General features: G+C 58.5%; 4 protein-coding genes across 9 annotated transcripts in view; 3 read left to right on the top strand and 1 right to left on the bottom strand.

Moving 5' to 3' along the window:
- Positions 1 to 1,305, top strand: part of Aspscr1 (alveolar soft part sarcoma chromosome region, candidate 1) — a 41,037-nt gene extending 39,732 nt beyond the window's left edge. For all 3 annotated transcript variants that reach the window (XM_005407230.2, XM_005407231.2, XM_013506048.1), the window contains exons 13-16: positions 463 to 514; positions 791 to 860; positions 950 to 1,125; positions 1,208 to 1,305. In XM_005407230.2, coding sequence (XP_005407287.1) covers positions 463 to 514; positions 791 to 860; positions 950 to 1,125; positions 1,208 to 1,221 — 312 coding nt within the window. In that variant the 3' untranslated portion in view covers positions 1,222 to 1,305. The remainder of the gene's footprint in view (positions 1 to 462; positions 515 to 790; positions 861 to 949; positions 1,126 to 1,207) is intronic.
- An 870-nt stretch (positions 1,306 to 2,175) lies between these two features.
- On the bottom strand, positions 2,176 to 4,529 carry Stra13 (stimulated by retinoic acid 13). 2 transcript variants are annotated; one of them, XM_013506049.1, is made up of 5 exons: positions 4,419 to 4,529; positions 3,107 to 3,221; positions 2,976 to 3,029; positions 2,711 to 2,799; positions 2,176 to 2,625 (listed from the first exon to the last, which is right to left on the bottom strand). In XM_013506049.1, the coding sequence occupies exons 1-5, from the start codon at positions 4,506 to 4,508 to the stop codon at positions 2,611 to 2,613; spliced, it is 363 nt and encodes a 120-aa protein (XP_013361503.1). In that variant the 5' UTR covers positions 4,509 to 4,529; the 3' UTR covers positions 2,176 to 2,610. The 2 variants fall into 2 exon arrangements, with proteins under 2 accessions (XP_013361503.1, XP_013361504.1); XM_013506050.1 differs by having other exon boundaries at positions 3,107 to 3,158.
- A 63-nt stretch (positions 4,530 to 4,592) lies between these two features.
- Lrrc45 (leucine rich repeat containing 45) lies at positions 4,593 to 12,005 on the top strand. Of its 3 annotated transcripts, none has more exons than XM_013506043.1 (18): positions 4,593 to 4,676; positions 5,058 to 5,311; positions 5,779 to 5,840; positions 6,110 to 6,180; positions 6,457 to 6,635; positions 6,809 to 6,937; positions 7,955 to 8,067; positions 8,403 to 8,461; positions 8,688 to 8,765; positions 9,005 to 9,107; positions 9,205 to 9,282; positions 9,372 to 9,483; positions 9,584 to 9,654; positions 10,157 to 10,249; positions 10,578 to 10,670; positions 11,170 to 11,343; positions 11,417 to 11,564; positions 11,652 to 12,005. In XM_013506043.1, exons 2-18 carry the CDS (start codon positions 5,062 to 5,064, stop codon positions 11,846 to 11,848), a joined length of 2,010 nt encoding a protein of 669 aa, XP_013361497.1. In that variant the 5' UTR covers positions 4,593 to 4,676; positions 5,058 to 5,061; the 3' UTR covers positions 11,849 to 12,005. The 3 variants fall into 3 exon arrangements, with proteins under 3 accessions (XP_013361497.1, XP_005407286.1, XP_013361498.1); XM_005407229.2 differs by lacking the exon at positions 4,593 to 4,676 and adding an exon at positions 4,752 to 4,810; XM_013506044.1 differs by lacking the exons at positions 4,593 to 4,676; positions 8,688 to 8,765 and having other exon boundaries at positions 4,753 to 5,311.
- Positions 11,652 to 12,357, top strand: part of Rac3 (ras-related C3 botulinum toxin substrate 3 (rho family, small GTP binding protein Rac3)) — a gene marked incomplete in the record, with an annotated part of 3,346 nt that continues 2,640 nt past the window's right edge. The window contains 1 exon segment of the mRNA XM_005407227.2: positions 11,652 to 12,277. Coding sequence (XP_005407284.2) covers positions 12,099 to 12,277 — 179 coding nt within the window.

Genomic DNA, 12,357 nt, shown 5'->3' with positions numbered 1-12,357 from the left:
TCCTGGACAGCAGCAGGCTGCTCCTGCCCAGTGTCCTCCATCTCTGACCCCATCCATCCATTCCTGTCTCCTCTGACCTGTTGGGCAGGATGTCCCATTGGAGTCACAGTGAGCTTTGAGACTGATCTCCTGAAAGTGTTGGTTTTGTTTTTTGAGACGTCTCACTGTGTAGCCCAGGCAGCAGTCCTCCTGTCTCACCCTCCCAAGTGCTGGGATTCCAGGTGTGCACCACCATGCCCAGCCTTGGTTAGTGCTGGGCAGGAGGCAGAGGGGAAGGTGAGGAGAAATGCAGGAAATCATTTACACAGATGAGCATGACTCCCCAGCTGCTGGTTGGGGCTATCCTGTGGGTGGGGGTCCCAGTTAGTCCAAGTTAGGTGACCTGCCAGAGGAAAGGGCCCTAGCCAAGACCCCCAGCCTCATGGAGTCTGCCTGCCCACTGAGCCCTCTGCCTCCCTACAGGCAAATCTCTTCCCTGCAGCCCTTGTGCACTTTGGAGCAGAGGAACCAGCAGGTGAGTAAGGGCTCCACTCTACTGAGCCCAGCAGGTGAGTAAGGGCTCCACTCTACTGAGCCCAGCGAGCCATTCCTGGGCCCTGCACCTCAGCACATCTGATGCCCCCAAGCTGGATGGCCTGGAAGGGAAGTTGGGAACCTCATGTGGGTCTAGCGGGGTTGTGTAGCCCAATACCTGCCTCCCTGGGGCAACACCTGCTGAACCACGCCCTCCTGGAGTCAAGTGTGTGAGTGGGAGGACTCCTGTGGTTGAGGTGGGCTTGGGCCTTTGCAGATGTCTACCTGGAGCCTGGGCTGCTGGGACGCACCATCTCCCCATCGGCAGCCGACATGCTGGTAGCTAGGTAAGTGCTCCGGGCAGGAGGGGACGCCTCCCAGGGAGCACCTGCCTCCCAGGGAGCACCTACCACCCTTGCTTGGGCGTTTCTCCCAGGTGCATGCCCAGGGCTACCAGGTCCCCACCACCACAGCTCGACTCTGACCCTGTGCCACTTGAGTCCAAGCCAACTGCTGAGGAAGGGTCAGTGAGCTCCCCTGAGACCATCCCAGGGTCTGGCCAGCTTGTGAAGAGGAGCTTGGACAAGGTGCCCAAGTGGCTCAAGCTGCCAGGTGCCTATCATGGGTTGGCTGGGTGGGGCAGGGTAGCTGGTGGCCCAGGACCTGCAGTCAACCTGGTGTGTTTGTGCTACAGCCAGCAAGAGGTGAAAGCTGCTGGCCCAGAGGTGCTGTCTGCCGGCTATAGGACCTCACCCCAACCTAGAACAGGAATAAAGACACACTCAAGTCTTTTGAATTGTCCTTTCTGCAAAAAAGGTCACCAGGCCTTGTTCCACGTGCTCTCATTCATGACTAGCTACCCTCCCAGTCCTGGGAATTCTGGCCAATGGTATGGCTGTGTTCTGTTAACAAAGGCTCAGGTATCCTCAAAAGGTCTGGCAGCCCAGAGCCCTAGGCTCATGGCTGCTTCTCATGTCTACCTGGCTGACCTTATTCCCCTTCTAGGAGGATGGAAATACAGAAGGGTCTCCATGGCAAACTAATCTGAAACCTCAGGCTAATTTGAGGTCCTCCAAAGCTGCGCTGAGGCCCAACTGTATATATACCCAGAAGGAAACCACCAAGAAATCTGTGGCTTCTAGAGCCTGAGCTCTGACCCCATAGCTAAATACCCCTGCCCTGGGCTCTGACAGAACAGCTTGGTGAGCTCCAGGGAGGGATCCAGGTCACCCAGCAGAGTGCTGGGATCCAACATGCCTGAGCAGTGGAACAAGCAAAGCTCGCTGGCCAGCACCTGAGCTATCAGTGGGCTGCCAGGCTTGGGTGGAATTCCTTCCCTAGTCAGTGAGGGTGGCCTGCAGCTGGGCAGGGATAAGGGAAGGCTCAGCACAGCCTCAGGGCAGGTGCAGTTTAGCAGGTGGTTCCCATGTTCCTCACATTTTCATTCTGCATCCTGGTCCTAACCTTAACCCACCATGGCCCAAGGCAGGAGTGGCATTTGCCATGTGTGTGAAGGCTCTGGTTTCCTCAGCAGGCAGTGGGCCACACATTACCTTTCGAAGCATTCTGCCTGCATCCTACCAAGATACTGTAGATGAAAGAGAGCATGGGGCTTTGAAGCAAGTTGACTTTGGTTGATGAATGGTAACAAGAAGGCCAAGCCTGGGAGACAGGTGTTAATTTATTGATGTTTCTTTGTCAGGACAAAGTTACAGCTCAGGGAAGTATCAGGTGGCTAAAAAGTTACACACCAGCTTTGATGTTGGGGTGGTAAGGCAGCTGGTTGGTTTGTAAAACACATGGGTTATCTTGAGTAGCTGTGGCCAGGAAGTAGACCAGTTCTCCTCCCCACTGCACCTGCTTCCCTAGGACCCACAGGGTGTGTCCCCAGGGGCCTGTGAGCCACAGACCAAGAGGGCACTAGGAAGGGTAGGAGCTTCCAGGATCTTGTCATCCCTCAGAGGCTAGAGAACAATGTTGGGACTGGGTGTCAATGCTGGTATGGATGTAGCCCAGGCCCTGCAGGCCACAGGAGACACAGCAGCTTATAGGGGAATACTGACTTCCTGGGGGTTGGTCTGGGAGGGGTGGACACCCCTAGAAGTCCAGGAGCTGTGAGGGAAAAGAGTACTCAGTAAGTAGCCTGGCAGTCCTCAAGCAACTGCAGCTGTCATATGTGGACCCCACGTCTACATACCAGCTGAGGAAGCACCTTCTCCAGCTGGTCCACATCCACCAGGGCCATGTCTTCTGCCTGGGCCTGCCGTACCCCACGGACAGCTGCTTCTGATGTGACACAGGGAGGTGAAATAGAGTGCTGGATGCTTGAGTCTGGCCCTGCCTCACCAACAACAACTCAGAGGACCAAGCTCAGGTACTCATGGGAAACTGGGAAAAATTTTACACCAAGAAATAAAACCAGCAATCTCAAGTGTTCTGGTGGTTGCCAGCCCTGGGCTTACCCACAACGAAGATTCTCAGCAGCTCCGCCATAAGCTGCAGGGCATCCCCACTGACTGCAAGGGGAGAGAGCAGGTTAGAAAGGCCGCAGACTTCCAGGCCTCACCACCCACCCGGTTGCTAGCGCCCGCACCTTTGGTCCTGTCATCCCTGAAGTGCAGGTGCAGCAGTCTGCTCACCAGCTCCTGGGGGGAAGGAGGGCTCAGTGCCAGCCAGCCACAGCTCCATGGGCACCAGAAGCAGTGGTTCTGGATAGGAGGTTGAGACCTCCAGCTGGAGTTGCTGCCCCCTGAGACCTCTCTCAGTGGGGGACTGGTAAGGGGCTCGAAAAACCTCTTTGTAAGGAGCAAGTTGGGGGAGGGACCGCTCCAGTTACCTACTTTCTGGGGCTCAAGGGGGACGAGGGGAAAAGAAGAGGAAAACGTTCTCTTTGCTTCCCTGCTCTCCCTGGCAGGAGGCACCTGCTCCTGAGGGTGGCTGACCCCTTTGAAGGTCTGCCCCCAATACTGCTTAGCTTGAACCAGTCCAGGGCAGCAGAGGAGATGGCAGGGGAAGGGAGCAGCAGCACTGGGCACCCAGGAGCTCAGACAGTGGGAGGTGTGTCGCGCTGCCTCACCAAGGCTGGTGGGTCCCTAGGAACAACCAAACAACCACGAGGGCGGAGCGCCACCTGCTGGGCCCGCTTACCTCGCGTTCTACCAGGAAGGCAACAGAACCGACTTGTTCCAAGACTCCCACCGCGGTACCCAGATCTTAGAAGTCCAGAGAATCGGCCAATGCATAGGGTTAGATGACAGCTCTGGGAATTGGTCCGCGTACAAGACGTGGCCTGGGGAGGAGCCTGAGACACGCTGAGTTCCTGGACCTCACCGAGCAGACTTCGGGCCAGGGCTGCTGTCTCTCCCTTGCGTCACCCTCACCAACTCGGCCCTCGAGCTGTCCAGGCAGGCTGGCTGTGCTCCTGCCTGGGCGGCCGCTCCTCCAGCGTTGGCCCAGGCCTTTCCGTCATCGGTGACCCTGCGTGCCTCTGGGATGGGGGCAGCGCGACCTCCCTTCCCCGGTGGACGAGGCCCTCCCGCTGTCCGGATGCGAAGGATGCTCGGCGCCTTCTAACCTTACCCCGAAGGTCAAAATAACTCAGGCTGGACGGGTTGGAGTCCAGCAGGTCCTCTGCACTAGCTTGCCCGACGGTGCAGAGAAGTCCGCACCCTGAGCCACGCCCCCGAGCCTGGTTGGCGGCGCCGGCCGTGTGGGAGGGCCTAAAGCTTCCCTGCTTCTCGCGGCCAGTCAGCCTCTGCAGACATCTCTGTTCAGCCGCAGACCGGGCTGACCTCCCACCCTTAGAAGCATGGGCAAACAGTGCGGAGCTAGCCTCGGGCACGCACCGGTATCACGTAAGGGCTGGCAGGGTCCGCACCCACTTAGAGCCCGCCGCCAACCCTCACCTTCCGGAAGCCAGCGCTGGCTCTCTCCATGACCACCGTCTCCGTGCGTCCTCCACGTAGCCCCGCCTCCGAGTCCCAGCCAATGAACATGGAACGCGGGCTCCCGTAGCCATACCCACGGCCTCAGCCAATGAACACGGAGAGGATCTAGGAATTCCACCCCGAGCTCCCAGCCAATGAATCGGAGAGACCCGGGAGACCCTCTCCTGCCTCTCCGTCCACCCAGCCAGATGGCGCTGCCTCTGCTACTCCCGCCTGGTATGGCTCGTGTTCCCGCCCTTTGCTCTCATTGGTCTGCTGCTAGCCCTGCAGCGCCTCCTGGGATTTAGAGTCCTCGCTGCCCTTCCCAGCGCTCCCCGCTCTTCCTGGATACTGAAGCGCGCGGAGCCTCGGTAGAGCGCGGCCGGGCAGGCAGGGGTGCCGGCGCGAGCGTTGGGCGGGCTTGCGGTGGTGTGACCCGGGCCCTGCTCCCTGGCCTTCCCTGCTGCTCGGGGACGGCTCGTCCTGCTGCAGCTCCCCCGCCCCCATTCCCCCGTTCTACCCTCCTGGATCCCTTCTTAAGGCCCGCGCTTCTCGCCCGCATCTGCCTCCGACGCTGGGCCTCCAGGGAGAGCCGACACACGCGGGCCCTGTCTCTAGGAGCATGCGGGCGAGGTCCCCTGCACTCGGAGATATGGAGGAGCTCCGGCGGTCCTACAGCCGCCTGTGCAAGGAGAGCGGGGCCGAGCCGCAGGAGGCTGTCCTGCGGCAGCTGCACCAGCCTCAGCAGGGCCGACTGGATTTGGCTGGGCACAGCCTGACTGTGGACACCTGTAGGGCCTTGGGCAAGCTGCTGCAAAACCAGACGGTGTGGACGGAGCTGGTTCTCAGCGACTGCATGCTGAGCGAAGAAGGTGGGCACGAGGGCACTTTTGAAGCTTCAGGCTGGGGCTCAGCCCTTCGTTAAGGGCTAGCCTGAGAGTGGGTTCCCTGGCTTCTTTTGGCTTTCCAAGCTGCCCGCAGGAATTCTGTGCCACCTGATTGGTTCCTCTTCTCTCTGTGTACTAATGGCAGTAGTGTACCCCCAAAACTAGACATGGGGTCAGTTTCTTTATAAGAGAGGGGAAATCCTAACATCCCCTGACTTGTAGTTTAAGGGTTCTGGCACAGGAGAGGTCACAGTGGCCCGCTCTGTGCCTGGCAGGGCTGCAGGTATTTCAAAGGTAAACCTAGAACTGAGTGGGGAACTAGTTTCCAGTGTGAACACAGAGCAGTGCAGCCACCTGCACAGCTGTCCCTCTGGGAGCTGCCTTGCAATGGGTCCCCAAAGTGGGCCCTGAGCACAGAGGCAGAGAGTGACCACACACACATCCTTATTTAGGGGCCACAATGCTGCTTCAAGGGCTCAGTGCCAACACTGTCATGCGACTTCTGGATCTGAAGGTGAGCATGGTTGTCCTCCAAGCAATAGAGAGGCACACAGGGTCCCAGGGCCTCCGCATTGCTGTGTGTCTTAAGGGCAAAGTGTTCACATAAACACATGCTGGTCCCAGGACACCCACCAAGGTCACAAAAACTAGATGAGCACACCTTTGCCAAGAGCTTGCCTCCCTGGCCTTGTCCACTGCCTGACCAGGGCTCCGTGGAACAGATGTGCTATTCAAAGCCCAGCCAGGGTGACAAGAATGACTGGCCAGGCCGTTTCTATCCAGGGCAATAACCTGCGGGCTGCAGGGGCCGAGGCTCTGGGAAAACTCCTCCGACAGAACCAGTCCATTCAGAGGTAGGCTGGGTCCTGGGCATACTTCCCTTCTCTGCCCTTTGTGGCTCGGGGTTGGCCCCAGAGCCGGGGTTGGTCCTGTGGCCTGTTTGCTCCTTCAGGCCAGTTGTCCATGGTTTACATGCATTGGTGGGAGTGGGCGGGTAGAAGTCACTCAAGAAGGTCCAGCTTCTGCTAGAGACCCCTGAACCCATCCTCACACACACACACAGGGGCCCTGGACCCCATGTGGCAGGATACCCTGCTAGGCCAAGCACCTTGTCTTCACCCTTACCGCAGCCTCACCTTGGAGTGGAACAACCTGGGCACATGGGAAGAGGCCTTCACCACCTTCTGTAGGGGCCTGGCAGCCAACAGTACCCTGCGGCAGCTGGACCTCCGAAACAACCAGATCAGTCACAAAGGTGCAGAGGAGCTGGCCCTGGCCCTGCAGGGCAACGCCACCCTCCAGCAATTGGGTGAGGCATGGTGCATCGGGCTGTACCCATTGCTTCTTTATCCCTCTGCTGCAGGAGGAGCTGGCCTGGGAGCCTGTTTTGTTGACAGTCCCCCAAAGGAACATCTAGCTAGGCCAGCTCCCCTCCCCGCCCCCCGGATGCTTTCTGTCAAGTGACAACAGGTTTCTTTCTAGACTTGCGCTGGAATAACATTGGCCTCCTGGGAGGTAGGTCCCTGGTGAACTGTCTACCCAGCAACAGAACCCTGTGGAGGCTGGACCTGGCTGGGAACAATGTCCCTGGTGACATCCTCAGAGCCGTGGGTATGGATGCACAGGGCTGCTAACAGCTCACATTCGGGAAGGAGGCTGGAAGCCCTTTAATAGAAGGCAGCTCAGCAAGGGAGGGATAGCTCAGGGCTCAGGACAAATAAGTTCATCTTACAAGTAGCCTCACATAGGTAAGCCCCAAGAGGGAGAAGAGAGCTGAAGGCAAACAGCCACAGCCAAGCTGGGCGCTCACTGCCCAGTGCTGCCTGCTAGAGGGCTTGCTTGTGCTTGTTCAGTTCTTAGGACTTTTGTGAAAGGAAGATCACCGACCTACAGACAGGGAGGTTGAGGCCCTATGTGGTTGAGCCCTTGCCTTGATGGCTGTGCTAATACCTGAGGTAGTTCTTGGTCACCCCTAAGTTTGTAGCTGTGCATGTGAGCAGTGTGGATGTGGGGCTGCCTGGCCTGTGCTGCTTTGTCAGAGCTACAGCTTCCATGTTCCCCTGCCTCTGGTAACCCCCAAGTCCCTAGAGATAACACCATAGCCACAGGCTCAGCAGATTCACACCCCCTGGCTCCTCATCCGTCCCACAGTGCCAGCCACTGAAGGCTGAGCTTGGGCCTAGACCTCAACCTCTTCTACACCCTTGTGCTGTGGGGTCACTGCTTCCTGATGTCTCTGTCAGCTCCAACTTCTTGCTGTCCCTAGCTACACCTCAGCATAGCCAAACTGTTGTACTTGCTTTTGACTGCAGCCACTTGGGTCTTTCTAGAACACAGTTTCTGCCTCTTAAAGTCATGCAGCAGCCCTTGGCTTTTGGGGTAGGGGACGGAGGATGGTGCTCATCTCTTGTGATAGAGAAGCCCTCCCCCCGAAACACCCTGTACCCCTCCTGCACTCAGCTCCTGTCCCACTGAAGTGCTTCACCTGCTAGTGTCCTGGAGGTGGGGAGTCAGACTTGTCAGGGGAGATGGTTGTTTCCAGGTTCCAGTGCAGCTGAGCCAGGCAGGGCTGGCCATTGGGCCCGAGAAGCTGAGCAGCCCACATCTACTCTCCTCTGTCTCCAACAGAACAAGCCATGGACCACAACCAGGACCAGCATACTGCCTTCCAGGAGAACCAGGTCCGGACCCATATCCTCAGCAGGGAGGTTCAGCACCTCCAGAAGGAGAAGTCCAAGCAGGTAAGCACACTGCTCCCAGCTCAGCCTAGCTGCTGTGGATGGAGGATCTGGCTGGCTTCTCCTCCCACTCCCATGGCTACCATCTTCCCTTTCCCCCAGACCCTGTAGCTCCTCTGAGCTGCCTGCACCCAGGATCAAGCTGTCTCCTGACCTGACCTGAGAGTTAGCTTCCTAGCCTCGCTCTGTAGGGACCACCTCACTTTGAATGAGATAGTTGGACCAGGGAGGCTGAGTCCTTTACAGCCTGGTCGCGTGGGGATCCTGCCTTCCTTTCCTGACCAGGGCAGAATGGGCAGGCCCGGGACCTGATGGGCTTTGGCTTGCTCTGTTCCCAGTTTGTGGATTTGATGGAGACAATTGATAAGCAACGAGAAGAGATGGCCAAGAGCAGCCGGTAAGTGGGCCCAGGACTGTGGGATGTAGTGTTGCATGGTAGGCCTTGTCTGTCCCTGCTTGGGAATGGTCATAGTGGGCTTCCCAAAGTGGTAGCTAGAGGGTTAAGGCAGGTACACCACATTTCCCCAGCTCAGTTCCTGTGTGCTGGAGACCTTGATGCATGGCAGCTATGCCCAAGGCCAGGTGGGCCCCTGGGTTTCCCAGCCTCTTCTCTCTCACCACAGGGCAGTGGCAGTGCGTATGGGGCAGCTTCAGGAAGCTCTGAATGAGAGGCAGTCCATCATCAAGTCTCTTAAGGCCAAGTAAGCAGCTGGTGTGTGTGTATGTGGGCAGGTTCAGTGCCCCATAGAAACTGCAGGTGTACCCACAGGGTAGAGGGTATACAGGCAGAAGTGGGTGGTGACTCAGGAAGGCTTTCTGCAGGAGCTGAGCACTGGCTAGCATTTGGATAGGGGCCTGGCAGGAGTGCGATGGGGGACCTTGGTAAGGCAGGTCACACTCCCGATGGAGCCACGCAGGGGCTCACCCTTCCTCTTTGCAGGTTGCAGATGACTGAGGCTGCCCTGGCTCTGTCTGATCAGAAGGCCCAGGATCTGGGGGAACTGCTGGCCACGACACAGCAGGAGCACAGGCTGAGACAGCAGGTGGGGGCAGAGCTGCAGGCCCCAGGGTGGGGGCCAGAACAGGTGGGCAGGTGGGGTGTGGGGCAGCAGGGTTACCAGATGTAACTGTCTTACTCAGGAAGCTGCAGAGCAGGAGTCTAAGCTCCTCAGGGATTTGTCAGCCACCAATGAAAAGAACCTGCTGCTTCAAAACCAGGTAGGAGGGCCATTGGGCCAGCTACCCAGAGTACCCAGGGCGGGAGCAGTAGGCTGCTTCAGCCTCCTACCCTGCTGCCTGCTTCCCAGGTGGATGAGCTGGAGCGGAAGGTGAAGTCTCAGCAGGAGCATCTATTTCTGACCAGACAAGAGCTGACCCACACATCAGCCGAGCTGAAGATGCGAACTGTCCAGGCTGAGGGTGGGACATGGGGAGGCCTGCCACTGAGGGGAGAGGGAGCCTTGGGGATGGAACACCCCCAGAGAAAACTCATCCCTGTTCTTCCCCACTGGGCCTCCAGAGCGCCTGGACATGGAGAAGAGAAGGGCCCGGCAGAGCTTAGAGGACTCTGAGAAGCTGCACTTCAAGGAGGTGCCTTCCTAGTGCCACCATCTGCCCCAGCTCCCTATGGTGCCTGTAGACACTCTCAGCGTGATTCTTTTTTTTTTTTTCCTGCGGTACTGGGGATCGAACTCACGACCTTGCACTTGCCAGGCAGGCGCTTATGCCACTGAGCTATATCCCCAGCCCTCGCAGTGTGATTCTGTGTCCCCAAAGCATGCCTTCCTGAGGTTCCCTCACCACACTTGCATTGTTTGCTCGTCACCAGTTGGAGTGGGTAGCAGATCTAGAGCCATCTGTTGGGGTTGGCAGGCAGCTAGGCCTGTGCTAGCTGCAGCTAAAGAGGTGCCCACCTCCCCTCCTCAGGGTGCATGTTCTGGAGTCTAGGGCTTGGCCATGTCTTTCATCTTTGGTTCCTGCCAGGCCCTTTGGGCAGCCCTTTCCCAAGATTCCTGCCTTCCAGGGTGGGATTCTATAGTGGGAGAGCTGGGGGAGCCTCTGCCTGCCTGACTGATAATGCACACTGGAGTAGGTAGAGTGCATTACCCGCCACCTAGAGGAGAGCCAGAAGGCCATGCAGGAGAGGGTCCACAGGCTGGAGACCCTACGGCTGTCCCTGGAGGAGGTGAGCCCACGGGGATGAAGGCCAAGCTCTGGTTCTAGATCAGCTAACGGTGGCAGCCCCTGGGGTTTCTGGCTTCAGGACCCTGGAACACAGCTTCCTGTTCTCACCCTTATCAGGCCTCACCCTGGGCACTCACCCACCAGTGTCCTCAAGAGGCCAGAGAGGCTTAGGGTGGCATTCAGACACCCTGGAGCCCCTACCCAGTGAAGGAGGGACAGCTGTGTGACCTTGGGAGGGAAGTGTCCCCTGATCGGCTATTGGGTATCCCAGAAGGGGTCCTGAGGCAGGGGCAGGAGGACAGGCTAACAGATGGCCATCTATGGTGTAGGAGCTGAGCTGTGTGAAGGCAGCGGCACTCAGCCAGCGTGGCCAGGCTGAAGAGGAGCTCATGAAGGTCAGGAACCAAGCCCGCCTGGAGGAGGTGAGTTGCAGCTATAGAGGCATGCAGCCCGGTGTAGTACCTTGCAAGGGAGCCAGGCCCATGGCTGGAGTGGACGAGACTAGTGCTGTCAGCCCCAGAGATAGTGTCTGTGGTTTTTTTTTTTTTTTGGTACCGTGAATCAAACTCAGGTCCTTGCACTTGCCAGGCAGGTGCTTGTGCCACTGAGCTATATCCCTGGCCCTAGAGATAGTGTCTGAGTTGGGATATGAGGTGCCAGGAACCAGCAGGGCTGGACCTCAGCCTGGACTTGGAGGCCTTGGGCGAGGTGATGGCAGATAGCAGACAATGGGTGAGACCAGCCTGGGGATGCTTTTGGAGGCCCTGGAGAATTCAGTGGCTCAGAACAAGACAAATGATAACTTGGGTGACACCGCAGCATCCTCCCCCTGAGTGTGTGTCAGTCTGCATGCAGATGACCCCTAGCTGTGAGCCCCAGCAGGAAGATCCACATATGCAGCACCATTTCTTATGCCCACAGCAACAGCACCTGGCGCATATGGAGGAGAAGCTGCAGCTGCTGGCACGAGCGCGGGATGAGGCTCAGAGTGTCTGTACACAGCAGAAGCAGATGATGGCCGATGCCCAGGTGCGGGCCAGCCAACTCCGCCTGCAGGTGGAGGGGCAGCAGCGGCGCCTGGAGGAGCTGCAGCAGGTAGCCAGCCTTTGGGGTTCAGAGGTTCTGGGGTGCCCTGCCCTTCTTCAGTCTCATCCTCTATGCTCTACAGGAGCTGAGCAGCAAGGACCAGGAAAAGGTGGCTGAGGTTAGCAGAGTACGGGTGGAGCTGCAGGAGCAGATAGGCCGTCTGCAAGCTGAGTTGGCGGGCCAGGAAGCATTGAGGGAGAAGGTGGCCGCCCTGGAGCGCCAGTTGAAAGGTGACTGCACACCTGGCTGGAGGGCTGAGCTGAGACAGGGACTTAGGCCCAGGACCAGCTCCAACTCACTGAGACTCTCGCCTGCAGTGATCGCTAATGACCACCGGGGAGCGCTGCTGGACAAGGAGAGCGAGAACGCATCCCTCCGGGAGAAGCTACGGCTCAAGGAGGCAGAGATTGCGCGCATCCGGGACGAGGAAGCCCAGAGGGCAAGCTTCCTTCAAAATGCCATCCTGACGTATGTGCAGGGGTCCTCTCTGAGGTCCCTGAGCCCTCCAAAGTGAGGGGAGGCAAGGATGCCCCAGAACATCCTAGCGCCGCGCCTAAGGAGGCGCTCTTTCATCCACATCCCACAGCAGTGCAGCGCAAGAGGTCTGACCGCGAGCTCAGCAGCCGCGCCGCCAAAGTGAGGCGGGAAATACAGAACTTTTTTCTTAAATACGAAACTTTTGCACTTGGTGATACGTTTGGTCCCAGCGCCGTTATCCATCAGCCAGGGTCTCCGTCCTAAGCGAGGGCCCTACCGATGTGGGGATGAGTCGCTCCACTGCTACGAGTAGCTGGGAGTGCCGGGACTCTGCCTGGCTCGGAACGGTGCCGCAAACACCAGCGCGTTGGCCCACGGCAGTGTGGGCGGCGCCTCGAAGCAGCACCGCACGCACGCACGCACGCCCGCCCAGGTCTGTAGCGTTGCCGGCCTGCACCGCCCCTGCTTCTCCGGGGCTTCGACTCGCGTGCGCGCCAGGTCCGTCGACCCGCGGAGCTATCGCCGCGCCCCGCCCCACTGCCGCTC

Source organism: Chinchilla lanigera, unplaced genomic scaffold, assembly GCF_000276665.1.
Source record: "Chinchilla lanigera isolate Chin_1 unplaced genomic scaffold, ChiLan1.0 scaffold00105, whole genome shotgun sequence".
NCBI lineage: Eukaryota > Metazoa > Chordata > Mammalia > Rodentia > Chinchillidae > Chinchilla > Chinchilla lanigera.
The sequence above is the reverse complement of the archived record's forward strand: the minus strand, read 5'-3'. Positions and strand labels throughout refer to the sequence as shown.

Excerpts from the sequence above, each read along its gene's own strand:
- Stra13 (XM_013506049.1), bottom strand. The coding sequence starts at position 4,508 with ATGTTCATTGGCTGGGACTCGGAGGCGGGGCTACGTGGAGGACGCACG. Across the intron at positions 3,222-4,418 it reads CCAGCGCTGGCTTCCGGAAG|AACCACTGCTTCTGGTGCCC; the intron begins GTGAGGGTTGGC and ends CCTCCTATCCAG. Across the intron at positions 2,800-2,975 it reads GCTGAGAATCTTCGTTGTGG|AAGCAGCTGTCCGTGGGGTA; the intron begins GTAAGCCCAGGG and ends GTGTCACATCAG.
- Lrrc45 (XM_013506043.1), top strand. The coding sequence starts at position 5,062 with ATGCGGGCGAGGTCCCCTGCACTCGGAGATATGGAGGAGCTCCGGCGG. Across the intron at positions 6,181-6,456 it reads CAGAACCAGTCCATTCAGAG|CCTCACCTTGGAGTGGAACA; the intron begins GTAGGCTGGGTC and ends CCCTTACCGCAG. Across the intron at positions 9,655-10,156 it reads AGAAGCTGCACTTCAAGGAG|GTAGAGTGCATTACCCGCCA; the intron begins GTGCCTTCCTAG and ends ACACTGGAGTAG.